General features: G+C 34.5%; 1 protein-coding gene across 3 annotated transcripts; it reads left to right on the plus strand.

The window, feature by feature from the left end:
* The first annotated feature begins 764 nt into the window (after positions 1-764).
* Positions 765-7,252, plus strand: LOC7487104 (protein LONGIFOLIA 1). 3 transcript variants are annotated; one of them, XM_024582494.2, is made up of 6 exons: positions 765-1,081; positions 1,276-1,867; positions 2,635-2,684; positions 2,939-5,032; positions 5,110-5,257; positions 6,184-7,252. In XM_024582494.2, the coding sequence occupies exons 2-6, from the start codon at positions 1,723-1,725 to the stop codon at positions 7,014-7,016; spliced, it is 3,270 nt and encodes a 1,089-aa protein (XP_024438262.2). In that variant the 5' UTR covers positions 765-1,081; positions 1,276-1,722; the 3' UTR covers positions 7,017-7,252. The 3 variants fall into 3 exon arrangements, with proteins under 3 accessions (XP_024438262.2, XP_024438261.2, XP_024438263.2); XM_024582493.2 differs by having other exon boundaries at positions 765-1,867; XM_024582495.2 differs by lacking the exon at positions 765-1,081 and having other exon boundaries at positions 1,718-1,867; positions 2,944-5,032.
* The last annotated feature ends 8,895 nt before the right edge of the window (positions 7,253-16,147 follow it).

Below are 16,147 nucleotides of genomic sequence, written 5' to 3' on the forward strand. Positions count from 1 at the left end.
AAGTAAAATGGACGGACAAAATAATCAAGCATGGGCATGGGATATATATATGAGTTTTGAGAGGGGCAGAAATGAGAATTTAAAAAAGACTTGGAAAGGGCACTTGGACTTTGCAGAGAAAAGAGGAAGATAACTAACTGACAGAATCACATGTCCACATAGACAGCTTTGGACTCGCTCACATACCCAACTCACATGGATGTGTGATACGGAGCCTAGAGGACATTTGCCCCCACAAACACTTCCAGATCTCTCTCACATAATTAATCTCTCTCTCTCTCTCTCTCTCTCTCAAAAAATAAAAATAAAAATAAAAATAAAAATATATTATGATATGACAAACCTTCTTGTCACCTCTGGCTGTCTTTCCATTTGTTCTCTGCAGAGTTTTTTTTAAGAGCATTTAGAGATGATAAATAAAAAATAAAAAAAATACTATTTTAGTTCAACATTTATTTTGCATATTTAAAAAAAAATGCTAAACAAAATACTATTTATTATAACAATATTTTTTTATTAATTTTTCTCCTTTGATTTTTTTAAAATTTATTTATTTATTTATAAAATTATCATGATTTAATAACCTGTATTATTATAAGTTTATTCAAGTTATTTTTTTTATTATTTTAATTTTATTTTTTAATGTTCACTAATAAAAAGTTATTCGAATTATTTTTAAATAGGTAGTTATTAAACTAATTTTATATTAAATATATTAAAATAATTAACTTCTTCTAAATGATTCTATTATTTTAAAATACATATTAAAAATATATTACCAATTTGAAATCTCCCATCGGAGATGCTCTAATGTAACCTAACCAGTAGATTAGAGTATTTCTCTTCTTGGATCTGGACAGATTCTTTTTTCTTTTTGCTTTGGAATTAGTTTCTTATAGCTAGGCGAGGCAAGCCAACTGGAATTGGAAGCGCTGCTGCTGATAACTGTCCTTGCTACATTCTTCTGTTGCTGTATGTACATATTGTAGCGAGTACTGGGTTTTGGATCGCTTACCTTTTCTTTGGGTTTTATTACAAGGCAGTCTGTTCTTCCTGCTAGGCTCAGACCACTCTAAATAAGGTATCTTTCAGTTTCATCACGGAAATATTTGATTTTTGTTTTCTGGGATTATTCTTTTTCTTTGTAGTTTTCCTCTATTGCTGCAAAATATTCAGACTTTGGAGGATTTCGTGGAAAATGGGCAATGATGTTATGAGAGGAAAATTCGTAGGGTTGTGATTTTTGGTGGTAAAGTACAGATTTTTGTTTTCCAGGTATTCATAAATGCCCAGGCTTATCTTTCTTGAGCTGTAATTAGCTGGAAATCACCGAGTTTGTAAAAGAGATTCTTAAGGGGCCTAGTAGACAGCAGATACGCTGAAGGATTCTATCTGATCTGTTGGTAAACTTCTGTTTTCGGAAAGGGGAATCCATTATTTGGATTTACATTTATATGGAAAGTGCTCCATTCTCTTTTGGTTTGTTGTGTCAATGAAATCTTAGCTTGTGCTTTAGATATTGCACATTATTCAGAGGAAGAAAACAAAATGAATAAAGGGGGGCTATAGATATCTCATAGTTTATGCTTTTCAAGAATTTGCTGGAATCCATAGTTTCAGAGAGTTTGGTGGGAGATAGAGGCTTGTAATCTTGCAATTTTGTGGTTTAGATAATACAAAGTGGTAGGGTTGGACCGTGTTAGTTTAGGAGAAGAAGAAGAAATGGCTGCAAAACTTTTACATTCCTTAGCAGATGATAATCCAGATTTGCAAAAGCAGATAGGGTGCATGACTGGGATTTTTCAAATATTTGATCGTCACCAGGTCCTCACCGGTAGGCGCCTCAACACGAAGATGCTTCCTCCAGGTAATTCTCATAATTAGATGGAGCTTAGCTTTGAAGTATTCATTTCATGAATCAAGTATTCTCATTTTATTGGTTAAAATCTATTGCTCGACACCAGAATCTTTTATCTTCTCCAGTGGCATGTGGTGAGGAAAAAAAAAAAAAAAGGGAGGTAACTGATTTCTTTACTGGTTGGTAAAAATGTGTTCTCAATTCCACTCATCAACCGTGCTAATATTGATCTTTTACACCGAGAAAAGTAAAAAGACACGTGTATCTAAATAATTTATGCATCTGATACTAGAAGTTTGTCTTTTGGATGTTAATTTCTTCGAGATCTTTAATGCTAACCTGTCTTGTCAAATTGTTTCCCATTTATATTTGGGGTGAATTTGAATAGATAAGACATTTATAATTGTATATGGTTCCTTGAAAATATGGGCAAATGCTTCACCTATGGTGTTGATTCCAGCTGTATTTTTAGGTGTGCGTTTATTGTTGTAGGTAAATTCTTGTAGCAATCATCATTTCATCTGACAGATTTAACCTATGATCATAAACTTAACAAACTTATATATATACCAATTCTAACTTCTTGATAAATCATCTTAGTACGAATTCAAAGAACATCAATTGCACATCTGTTGTTTGCGTATCCTTCAGAAGTTTTTCCAGTTTTTCCAATTCCAGGTTGATAACAATGAATGGACTATTATTGTCTCTGTTATTTTCGTTTGGTTGTGAGCTTAAACATGCAATTTGTTGCTAATGTTTCTGTGACAATGTAGGTGATTTCCACTACAAAAATGGCAGATCAGAAAGGGAGAACACAGCAGTTGTAAGTATTCTTGGAAATTTTATTAATTGTCTATAGTAATTGGAAGCTATTTGCCTAAACCAGTGTAGAATTGAGATCTCATTGATTGTTGAATAATGTGTACCCTGCATTAAGTTTTTTTTTTTTTTGCCTTAAAAAATTGCTGTTGAGTTGATTTTGTCCTCACACTGTTGCTTTTCTACCCACACTTGTTTCTGTGCTCTATACTAGCTGTGTCTTTGCATACCAGAGTTGATATGAACTATTTATTGCAGGACAGTCATTTAAACAGGAGTTTGATTGAGAAGCAAAGAATTTCTACAGAATCATCAAGAGCATCTTTCTCATCTTCTTGCTCATCTTCCTTGTCGTCTCTGGACTGCAATAAAACTGCTCAACCAGAAGCATCTTCCTTTGACAGAATAATTTTCCCTGAAACTCATTCAAGGGACCCTGTTATAACTCAGCCAAATACCTCTGCACATTCAGGGCGGCAATCTTTTGATCTTCGAGATGTTGTCAAGGATTCTATGTATAGAGAGGCCAGAGGGCTATCAGTCAAAACTACAGCAAAAGAAGAAGCAATGAGCCATATAGTGAAGCATAAAGATTCCCCAAGGCCATCACAGGCCTCCAGATATGCTGATGGATCTTATGGAGTTGGGAAAACAGGAAAGCAAAATGCTTCTCCTGTTGATCTCAAGGAGTCTCTTGGAGTTCTTGCTAAACTTCGTGAAGCACCATGGTATAATAATGAAACTAAAGAGCGTCCAAGATCATTGTATGAAGCAAAAGATGGATCTTGGCATACAATTCGAAAAGATGCTCCACGGTTTTCTTGTGATGGACAGGAGATCAATCATTTGTCTTTTGAATCACGAGATACCATTAAGTCCACCCCAAAGCTAACAGAGCTCCCAAGACTTTCACTGGATAGTAGAGTAATTTCAATGCGTGGATCCAACACTGATTCAAGATCAAATTACCTTTCAAAAGATATTCAAAGTAGCAGCAACTCGAATGAAGAGATCTTTAATCTACAGCAATCATGTGAAACTCAGAAACGTCCTCCTAGCGTGGTAGCCAAGCTGATGGGCTTGGAAGAATTGCCAGATTCTGCTTACAACAGCTATAGTCAGCCGGGTTTGATCCAGAACTTGCCCGTGGAACATGATAATTCCTTCTCAAGATCATTGAAAATAAATGATCTAAACAGACCAATACGAATTCCGAAGTCCCCCAGAAACTCAATAAAAGATCCTGTATCACCACGGTGGAAAAATCCTGATTTGGTCATGAAACCCATTTCAAGGCAGCCAATTGAACCAGCACCATGGAAGCAGCTGAATGGAAGTCGAAGTTCTCAGGAACAACCTTTCAAGCCCGCAAAACTTTCTGGGAAGACATCAAATTCAATCACTTCAGTTTTCTGTGATATTGAGATGAGATTGAAGGATCTTGAGTTCAATCAATCTGGAAAGGATCTCAGAGCTCTTAAACAGATTCTGGAAGCAATGCAGGCTAAGGGGCTCTTGGAGACTAGTAAAGAAGAGCAGGCTTCGAATTTTGTACCCCAAAGAGTTCAGGAACCAAAATGTAGCAGTCCTGGTCAAAAGCCAAGGTTGCTAAACCAACAGAACAATCATGTTGGTGTTCCCACAAATAAAAGTTCTGATACTTTGAGGTCTTGTGAATCCCCAATCGTGATCATGAAACCTGCCAAACTAGTTGAGAAATCTGGTATTCCTGCTTCCTCAGTAATTACAACAGCTGGGCTTCATAAAATTCCAACCAGTGGATATGCAGACAGTAAGAAGGGATCCATTAATAGCCGAACAACTAAAGATCAATCTCCAAGAAACAGCAAGAGAGATTCTTCTGCCAGCTCCAGTGATAAGAGAACTGCTGTCAAGAATACAAAATCAACTCAATCCTCAACAAGATCCCAACAAGGGCCAAAAGAAAGCTACACGGATTCCGTAAAGAGTTCAGGATCTGTGAGCCTGAGACTCCAACAGAAGAAACTTGACCTAGAGAAGCTATCTTGTCCACCTACCCCTCCATCTGATACTGGCAAACCAAGAAGACAATCCAACAGGCAGCCAACAGAAATAGGTTCCCCTGGTGGAAAACACAGGGTAAAATATCCCAAATTTGCAGAGAGTGATGACCAATTTAGTCAGATAAGTGATGAATCAAGAACCTCGAGTCACCAAGGAGATGACACATCTTTGCAATCTGATGGTACTGTTTTTGACTTAAAGAAGGGTATTGAAGTCACCAGCACCCAACTATTTACTGAGAACTATGGTGACCTGAGTCCTACCCTAAATGCTACCAGAAGCTTAGTTTCTGGCTCACTACAGAAAGTAAGCGGTTTTGAAATTCCTTAGTCACTCAACTATTCTGATCATATTGTTGACGCCTTTTGTTTTCTTCGTCTCAGAAATCAACATCGATGTTTGAAGAAGACAGGACATCACGGGAACTTCTTGTTGCACCAGAGCATCCTAGTCCTGTCTCTGTACTTGATGCATTGGTATATAGAGATGATGCATTATCTCCTGTAAAGCAGATACCAAATATGCTCAAAGGTAAAGTTCTGCTCTGGATAAAAAACTTATAGTTGGATGTTGCTGCAATTGAAACTAACTATAATTGGTTATTGGAGGTGCAATGACCTGATATTTTATATTGTTTGGATTAGATTAAGTTCATCTATAACAACCTTTACATAGGAATTATGAAAATAAGTTTGACTGCCTGTTTATCTGTCTAATTAGGTGAAACCATGTTGTTGTGGGGATTCATTCTCCACTTGCTACATGCAATTTTTTTTTTTTGGGCTCTGAATTTTCTGGTTTTGCTATTAGCTTCTAAATATCCTATGTAGCATCTGTGTCTGTATGCTCTTTGCAACACACTTCAGGAAATTTATCATGCATTGAGATAGTTTCTGTTCATCATATTATGCAGTCAGCAATCGAGGTTTTGAGAGTGTTATGCTGTTGACAGTGTCATCTATTGTGGTCCAACTATATTAAGAAATACTTATTTGGACCTGTTAATAAAAAAGAAACTACAATGAAATAGATAGTTGCTAAGAAAAAACAAACACAAACGGAATTCTTCCTTGTCATCTTATTCAAGGTTGTCATTGTGCTTGTCAAGTTGTAACTGTGTTCATCTTGATTGATCCCAACTACCAGTCAACAGACACCAAAAGACTTGCTTACAACAAGAATGTTTTGTCATTGTTATGTACTCTGGATAATCTTGTTCAAATAGAATTGGTTGGATAAAATAGTTGCAAGCTTTTTTTGATCCATGAGTCATTATTCTATTAGAATTCTGGGTTTCAATACCTGGCCCAGGGTCAACTTTGCCGTTTCAGTATATGGAGTATGTGGTAGCAACAGGGATAGAATAGAGCATAAACAATGAGCAATTTTGCTGTCACTTTATTTTTTTGATTTTTTAAGGCTTATCTCATCTCGAGGGACATTATTTCATATTGCAGGGGAAGGCGCTAAAGATTCCCATGACCAACAGAGTGAAGATCAGTGGAACCTTGCAGATAACTTGTCTAACAGCGTGACCTCTGTCCTCTCTATAGAGATCAATCCCAGGAAATTACAAAACATTGAAAATTTGGTACAAAAGCTTAGACGATTAAACTCCACTCACAATGAAGCGAGCACAGATTACATAGCATCGCTTTGTGAGAACCCAAATCCAGACCACAGATACATTTCAGAGATTTTGTTAGCTTCTGGTCTTCTACTCAGAGACGTTGGCTCTGGCCTGACAACATTTCAACTCCACCCATCAGGTTACCCCATTAACCCAGAGTTATTCATGGTATTGGAGCAAACCAAGGCCAGCAATTCAGTTTCAAAAGAAGAATGTAGACCTGGAAAGTCTTTCCATTCAAAACCAAACCTGGAGAAGTTTCATAGGAAGCTCATATTTGATGCTGTTAATGAAATTCTTGTCAAAAAGTTGGCTTCAGTGGGGCCCTCTCCTGAGCCTTGGTTGAAGTCTGATAAGCTGGCAAAGAAGGCGCTCAGTGCTCAAAAGCTTCTGAAAGAATTATGTTCGGATATGGAACAACTTCAAATCAAGAAATCAGAATGCAGCTTAGAGGATGAGGAGGATGGTTTGAAAAGCTTTTTATGGGATGATGTGATGCATCGGTCAGAGAGCTGGATAGATTTTCACAGTGAGATTTCTGGCATAGTGTTAGATGTTGAGCGTTTGGTCTTCAAGGACTTAGTTAATGAGATTGTGATTAGTGAGGCAGCTGGTTTACGCACCAAACCACGTAGGTGTCGGCAGCTGTTTGGGAAGTAGCTTGCTATCTGCAAAATAGCATCTTCTAATTATTATTCTTGCTTTTCTTTTTGTTCGTTATTCTTTTGTCTTCTCTTTTCCCTTTGCCAGTTTATCTTGTTTCCTGTTGTTTAAAGCAAATAATTTGTGGCTAAGCACTGGAATTATATGCTGGATTGTATAGAAATTGACCTTTTAGATCATGACACCACATATTGATAAAGAAGGAATGCATGCAACTTCTTTGTTTGTGCTTTTGAATTGTGTTTTCAATTCTAAAGAAATTGACTTTTTAGATCATGACATCACGTATTGATAAAAAGGTATGCAACTTGTTTGTACTTTTGAATTGTGTTTTCAACTTCTTAGAGCTGCAAATTTCTGAGTTGCAGTGAGGCTAGAGGCGAATTTCTGAATCGTAGAAGGTTAAGAAATAAAAATCAAAAGGTCGATGTTTCAGGTCTTAAATCAAGGTTAAGACAAAAAGGCGCGGTAGCAAGCCTAAGGGAGCGTTGTCGCGGCCTCCACAAACACTGAAGGCGCAACAAAGGAAAAGCATAGGACTGCTACCATTCGAGTGCTTGCTCAGGTAGCCTTGACAGAAAGCGGTGCCGAGTAAAGGTCAAGTCCATTGTCGTCTGAACTCTTGAAGCCGAGTGTACAACCCTTACCGGGTAAAGGCTTCTTCACTAGCAAGTCATGTCTTGAATATTTATCTCCTTGAGACTTTATCTTCTTCTAGTATTAATTTAGATGGCTACAATGGTTTAACTGACCAGTTAGCAAAATGTAAGTGGAGGCCTTTAGCGAATCATGCGGGATACCAACACCATGCACAAAATTCTACCCACAATGTTTAGGGGGTTAGCTCGAACTTGGTATCATAACTTTGACCTAGGCTCCATCCTCAAATATGAGGACCTCTACATGAAGCTTACAACTCGGTTCTCCAAAAGAATCTTAGTAAAAAAGATCTCCGCAAAACCATTTGCTATCTCTCGAAGAGAGCATGAGAGCACTGAGGCTTACCTCATCAGGTTCAATGAAAAAAATATTAAAGGTAGATGGCTTACTGGAGTTTTTGTTGCTACTAAAGCCCTGATCAACAGGGTTGATGACTCGGTCCTATGGAGAGCTCTGTGTCTCCATGAAAGCAATATTTTGAAAATCAAGCAAGTGATGAAGAATTATATTCAGGGTAAGGAAAATGAGTGTGGTGAGACACTCGCATCTATATTTTCATAAATAGTGGGAACAATGATCTAAAGAGAGTCGGTCACATATTAACCCCATACATATAAAAAGAACCCAAAAGAGGTGCACAGTTGCCTTATCTTCTAGGAGCTCCCAATCACATCCTTTAATACCACTTGAATAGAGGTTTCTATAGCTATCCAAGGAAAATGCTACGTGTGCCGTCCTTCCCCAAGAAAGGAAACCCTCGACACAAAAATCAAAATATAATAATGTTTGTTCTACAAAGACAAAGAACAAGACATGAAAGAATGTTTTCTCCAAAAGAATGAAATAAAAGGGTTCATTAGTAAGGGTTATCTTTGTAACAAAGGACTTTTGGTCTAACTAGAGAGGGAATTAGGTAGGTACACACTAAGGTGCATTACCAGATATAAATATGATCATGAGCAAGAGTCTAGTAAAAATAATAATAAAAAGGTTATGAAGAATAAGTTCTTATGACATCTTGTCTTTCGAACCACTTACATAAATTAATCGTCTTCACGGTTGAGGAGTGGATAATTTTCCCTATTAAAGATGATGCAAACCTCATGAATATAAAATTCCAGAAACCCACAGCTAAGTAAGATATTTTTCAAAAAAGCTAAGATCAAGTTTAGAATTAAGTATGACAAAACAATAATTTTTATTGAGGTGCCAAGATAATAAGTAACCAACCTTGACCCAACGCCTGTAATCAAGATGCAAATAAAAAGTATTGAAGATGCCACGAAACTTGGTTAATTCACCTGGTAGATCAAAAACATTAAAAATAACACTAACATCATACTCACTTGATAGATCCACTGTATAGACATTATCATTAATGTTTTCAAGGATTTGGAATGGTCTATCTTCCATCTCCTCTTGGCATCGATTTGGATTTTTTACATTCAGGAAACCTCTTCTTACACATATACACCCAAACCACCTGGTTCAAAGATAACTCTTTTTCTGCCCTTATTAGCTTTTGAATGCATATTGCTCATTCTTTTTCTACATCAAAATATCTTCAATACCTATCCTGGAGACATCACATTCAATCTCAAAAGTGTTTGTAAATTTAGGTAATGATAACAATGGAGCCAAGATTGATTTTCCCTTTAATAAATTAAATGCATGCCCTTGTTTTTTTTATCTCATTTAAATCCTACTCATTTTTTTAACAATCTCAGTAAAATGTGCAACTAGAGTGCTGCAATCTTTAACAAATCTTTTATAAAAATTAGCCAAATCATAAAAACTTTTTACTTCTGTGATTGACTTAGGTATATGCCATTCTTGGATAGCCTTTACATTTTTCTCATCCATTTTAATTCCTTTTTCACTAACAACATATCCATGAAAGATAATTTTCTCAATGCAAAAGCTACACCTTTTAAGATTAACATATAAATATTTTTTCTCGCAAAACAATCAGTAACATTCTTTAAATGTTTAACATGCTCCTCTAAATTCTTACTATAAATAAAAACATCATCAAAATAAAACACATCAAACTTACCTATAAAATAACACAAAACATTATTTATTAATCTCATGAAAATACTAGGTGCATTAGTAAGTTCAAAAGACATAACTAACCACTTATACAAACCATATTTAGTTTTAAAGGCAGTTTTCCATTCATTTCCCTCTTTCATTCTTATTTCATGATATTCACTTTTCAAGTCAATCTTAAAAAACACACAGGATCTATGCAATTCATATGACATATCATCAAGTCTATGGATTAGATGTTTATACTTTACCATAATATTGTTGATGACACAACAATCAACACAAATCCTCCAAGTCCTATTCTTTTTCGATACTAACAAAATTGAAACTGCACATGGACTCATGCTTTCTTTTATGTACCTTTTTGTAATCAATTCTTCCACTTGCCTTTTGAACTTTCTTTGTCTAATCGGGATTACTTCTATATGTTGGCCGATTAGGTATATATGCTTTAGATACAAGATCAATTTGGTGCTCGATTCCCCTAATAAGTAGCAACCCACTAGGAATTTCATCACGAAAGATCTTAAAATCTTGTAATAAAAAAACATAAACACTAGGAATACAATGATTAAGGTCGTTAGTGTTAAAATATGTCTTCTTATACATAAGTAAAATTATAGGCATGTCAGGAAAATAAACATTATTAATCTCACACCCCTTTGCATAAAAATTATCATGTTTCTTAATTGTTTCCACTCTTTCCTTACCCTTTTTTTATTCTCTTCTCTTTTCTTTTTTCCTCTCTCGGCTGAATCCCCACTAATTTCTATTTTGGCCATATCTAACCTGCTTCTCTCTTGTCTCATTTTATCTTCACTTTTTCTCACACCCTTATATGGTTGATATTTTTCTTAAGCTTTTCTTTCTCTTTTCAATTTTAATTGGCCTTCATACACTTGTCTATGAGACATTGGTACAAGTGTGGATGTCTTTTTATTTTTCGCAAGAGAATACATGTTCTTAAACCCACCATTCTTAGCTTTTCTATTAAATCACCAAGGCCTCCCCAACAATAAATGAGTAGTATGTATAGGCATAACATCACAAAACACCTCATTCTTATATTTTCCAACCGAAAAAGAAACCAAAACCTGCTTATTAATTCTTACTTCTCCACAATCATTCCACCATTAAAGTCTATAAGGCTTTTTATGTTTAATAATGTTCAGAATTAATTTTCTAACAAGTGTAATACTAGCAATATTAACACAACTCTCATTATCAATAATCACACTACATACCTCATTATTTATATGACATCAAGTATATAATACATTCTCCATTTGTTACTTTACACCCCTTAATCTGAACATTAAGTGTTCTCCAAATCATCAAAGCCTCTCTATCAACTAGATACTCAATATTACTGCAATCCTCAAGTGGTGGCATCTCATTCTCCTTGAATTTGTCACTTTTGGATTCAATATCCCTATGCTCCCTCATAACCATAATCTTTTTGTTTAGACACTGTGAAGCTATATGTTCACTCCCCAAACACCTGAAACACTTAATATCACAATTACGATTAGATGAGATCTTGGCTTTACCTTTTGTTTCAGTGGCCGAATCTTTCCTTCAAGCCTTAGATGATTCAGCTTTGTTGCCCATAATATTCGGCTTTGATGTTGTAGCCTTTTCTCTCTTATAACTTAACCTCTAAGTTGAAAAGGAACCCACCCTTTCTATCAAACTGCCTATTTATTTTGATAGCCATATGAAACATATCTTTAAGCTCAACATAGTGCAGCAACTCAACCACATTAGTTATCTTTTTATTCAATCCATTCAAGAACCTTGCCATTATAGCTTCTCTATCCTTCACAATATTAACTCTAATCATGACAATCTCTATTTTTTTGTGGTAATCCTCCACACTTTTAGAACTCTGAGATAAAGTTTGCAATATTTGATATAATTCCCTATACAATAAGTTGATCCCACAAAAAAAATAACATAATTAGTAAACTCACTAATAACAAATTTACTTTCTTTATATTGGAGTAATAGTGATTGTAAAAAATCAACTTCACTTTCTTTTCTCATTTCAAATAAGCTTTCATTTTTTCCTTGAAAATTCAAAATCTTCATCTTAATGCTTCCCAAATCTCTCTCCAAGCCATCCTGAAATCCATTCTACATGTCCATTCTCATATGGCTAAATTGCTCAAGTGGCCGAACTCTCATAGGCTTTTGGTTTCTATGTTGCCAAAACCTACCACCATGGTTATCATATAAATACTTAGCCTCCTCATTTGTATTTTTAGCTATAGATTCTTTCGGAGGTGAATTGGCTCATCTTGCAGACCTTCTTCCTTTCAAACCCTTATAGTTTGACCCATCTAAAAAACTAGTCACTTCAGTTCTCAAACCAGCCTTCCCACTTTACTTTGACAAACCTTGTATTCATCAACTCCACTTGTTATGACATGACCAAATAACCCAATTCGGGTCCAATCTTTTAGTGGTGATGATCTACTCTTAGTTGACATTGTCAAGAGCTGAAAATTAAGTTACTAGCGAATCCTCTCTCTCCCTCTCTCTTTCACTCACACGAACACACACTTACACACTCAATAGATGTCATTTCTCTCGTGTTTCAGATAAAGTTTTGGCTTTTTACTCTAATATACTCACCTTCGTCTTTTACCACTCAATTATCATGATTTCGGTTCTTTAAGGAAATAACTCACAACAAATCAAAGATTAATATCTTAATAGCATAATAAAAAAGATATAAAGACTCAAGAAGCAATAAAGACTAAAATTTATCAATACAAAACTATGAATATAAAAACACGAATATCAATACGAATTCGTGCGAAATATAAATGATATGAAGATATAAAATAAAAGACTATGAAGACTAAAAAACCAATGAAATAAGATTTAAACAACTCAAAATAATGATATAACTTTCAATTATATATATATATGGTGGCCACAACTAATAAAAAAACAATGATGCAAAAACCACCCTTTTATTTTTGTAACTTTCAAGAAAACCCAACCAAGTGAACCTAAAATACCCAAATCAAGATTTATCTCAAAGAAACCCCAAGACTCAAGATTTGTTTTTCCAGATTTAAAGCAAGTGGCCAAACTCTATATTTATTTTAATCAAGATTTGCGGCAAACCCTAAAAAATTATCTTCTTTATATTTTTTTTTGTTTTTTTATAAGACTTTATTGAATCAAGATCACAAATAATTTTCTTTTTTTACTTGATGCCGTAACTATTTTTTAAAGAAGATAAAGAACTCGACAACAATTATGCAAAAACTTGAAAATAAAAGGGATATAACTTGGTTTAGAGCCTTGCTCTAATACCAACTGCTGTGAACTCTATGGATATAAGGACCAAAAAACCCACAACCAAGTAAGACACTTCCCAATAAAGCTAAGATTAGGTTTGGAATTGAGCTTGACATAACAATAAAATGTATCAAGGCATCAAGACTATGAGTGACCAACCCCCACCCAACGCTTATAATCAAGATGCAAACAAGAAATATAGAAGATGCCACCAAGCTTGATTAATTCTTTGATCAGTGAGAGTAGTTCTAAGAGAAACCAAGAGTAAGAGCAAACTCTTACACATAAATTTTATTTCTAAATAATCAATCCATCTCTTATTAATTTTTTTTTATAAAACCTAAATACAAGTAAAATAATGTTATTTATACAAGGTAAAAAGTCCTAAACAATGCCAAAAATAATAATGAAAGAGTTCTAATTAAATTAGGAAAAAGAATCTTAAATAAATTATGAAACTAATACAATTCTTGCATATTAGCTCTAAACCAAAATCATTTTACACTTCTAATTCCATTTCACATCCCGATCCAATCATCGTAGATCTTAACCCAATCTAACTCATCCTCATCAACACAACACAACACAACACAACACAACACACCTTATTCAATAACATCATACAATTCAAGTTCACAAAATAATAATGCATTATTCAATTGTTATATAATATCATCACATAAACTATATCTTGCATAATAACATCATATAATATAAGTGAAGGATTCAATTTTAACTATAAACATGCATGATTAAACAAGTACTTAGAATTACATACATTAGATTAAAGTCATACATCTAAATTTACGGGTTAATATTACATTCAAGTTCTAGGAGATAAGTCTCTTAATTTACAAAATAATTACATGTCCAAAAGTAAAAGGTGACTAAACTAATATCCCTCTTGATGTGACCCTAAGGACCTGAAAAAAGAAATTAACATGTACATATAAATAAAAAGTAGTAACAAACAATAACAACGACAAATAATATTTTTCATGGCATTTCTTTGATACATAAAATTAGACATAGACCTCTTTTATAACATACATTTTTCATCTATTACCAATATTCATTTATTATCCTAACCCATTTGCCGAGAATAATTTCATCTTGAAAATCTCAACTCAACTCAATGGTTTCGAACACCATCTCCTTATGAATCATTTCTCACTTGATACTAAGATATTCCTCTCTTGGTATCTTTAGTTTATCCCATTCTTTTAAAATAACTAATCAATACTCTCTCTCATTCTCCGAAAGGTAGTTGACGATACTAATAAATCTCATTAATATCATTAGTCTCCCAATACCGAGTTAGACTAATCAATTCCATTCAAGTATCGATATCAATACAACATAGCATTAACTATTCTTACCCTAGAATAGTTAATTAATTCTTATCCATATCTGATTTACCATAAAGGTTGTTGATATCAAGAACCCTTGACATCATTAGTCTCCTTACGTAGCTAATTACACCAGAAATGGTTGTCGACACCAATGCGATCCATTAATATCATTAACTATTCCCAACCCATAATAATTAATAAATTTACTTTTTCCCTTAATCGGGAGTAACCATACCGATCTTAGTAATCTTTACTAACATCATTAGTCACCCAATTACCCGAGATTGACTAATCAATTTAAGGAATGCCAGTACTAATGGAACCATATTGATACCATTATCTATCCAAACCCAGATAGTTAATCAATGCCATCTGAAATGTCGGTACCAATAGAACCTCATTGATACCATTAGCTATCCAAACCCGAATAGTTAATTAATGTCATCTCAACCTATCATCCGTACTGATCCTTTTTTATTTTTTTTTATTAACATCATATACATATGCTACCAAGTTCAAAACACTAACATGCCAATCAATTTAAAATAACAGAAAATAAAAAGCATTGGTGTTGGGCACTTACCTACTGTAAAAGCTTGACTAGTAGTCCCGGGCTATTGTCTGGGTCTTGTGGCTCCCTCTGCATCAACAAGTATACCACGTCATTACTCATGAGCGTTTGTTTCTTTTAAATCCAAAATCTATACAAATTTCTCTTTAATCATCTCATTCATTATTACTCTTTTTTCTTAAATTTACGTTTCATGTTCCCATTAAATCCTTTTCCTTAGGTTCTTAAATAAGAATGTAAACCAACATCACAATCGATATAATTCCTCATTCGAACACTGTTTTGTGTTTCATCCATAACTACCATTATATAGATCAGTTTAAGGTGTGGCTTAATCCCTCAAAAAGCTAAGACATAGGGCTATAAGTCCACTAGAGGAAGAAGAACCCAGTTCTGCTTCTAAAGCCCTCAAAACTACCCGTTATCGAGAAGATGACTAACTGTCCCGTAAGGTCTGTCCTAACCCCCTCTTGGTTATTAGCCCATATCTAGAGTTATAAAACTCCAAATTAAGAAATGTCAACTTCCTTGGATATCTAACATCCAGGCTATAATTTCTATGGAGAGATCTAGTCTAAATTCCCCCATTTTCATGCTCGAATTCCCTCTAGAATACCAAGAGACAAAACTATCCAGTTTTGTCGACAAATTCCGTAGCATTCACGCATTACCAATTTAACTTATCCTTAATCAAAATCAATTCCTTGCCATGTATGTACACTATAATGTTGTCAAAGACACCTTTTAAGAACTAATTTACCCAATTTATCATCATTTTGCAACTTATCACAATTGTAGACAATTCTCCCATTTTCATTAACTTATCAATCAACACTCTTCTCAACCCTTTCTAACACCTTCATTGTTATTCCTTCATGAATTCTTATCATTTTAATTCATATAAACACATCATCAAGCTAAGGATTCAAATAAAACACCCTTCATCTTATTACATCAATGACTGACCACACACTTAGCAACAGACTACTAATTTTCTTTCAAATTTATTTGTTATTTCAACTCATTTCAATCCTATTACATGTCACAAACATCAATTTAATTCAATTTATCTTATCCCCCAAAATTCATCATGAATCCTAACCTCAATTTGATGAAAAATCAATGGAAACTTAACAGATATTGCAAGAACTTGTTAAATGGATGTTGGGACACCTTAC

Source organism: Populus trichocarpa, chromosome 12 (assembly GCF_000002775.5).
Source record: "Populus trichocarpa isolate Nisqually-1 chromosome 12, P.trichocarpa_v4.1, whole genome shotgun sequence".
In the NCBI taxonomy this organism is placed as follows: Eukaryota; Viridiplantae; Streptophyta; class Magnoliopsida; order Malpighiales; family Salicaceae; genus Populus; species Populus trichocarpa.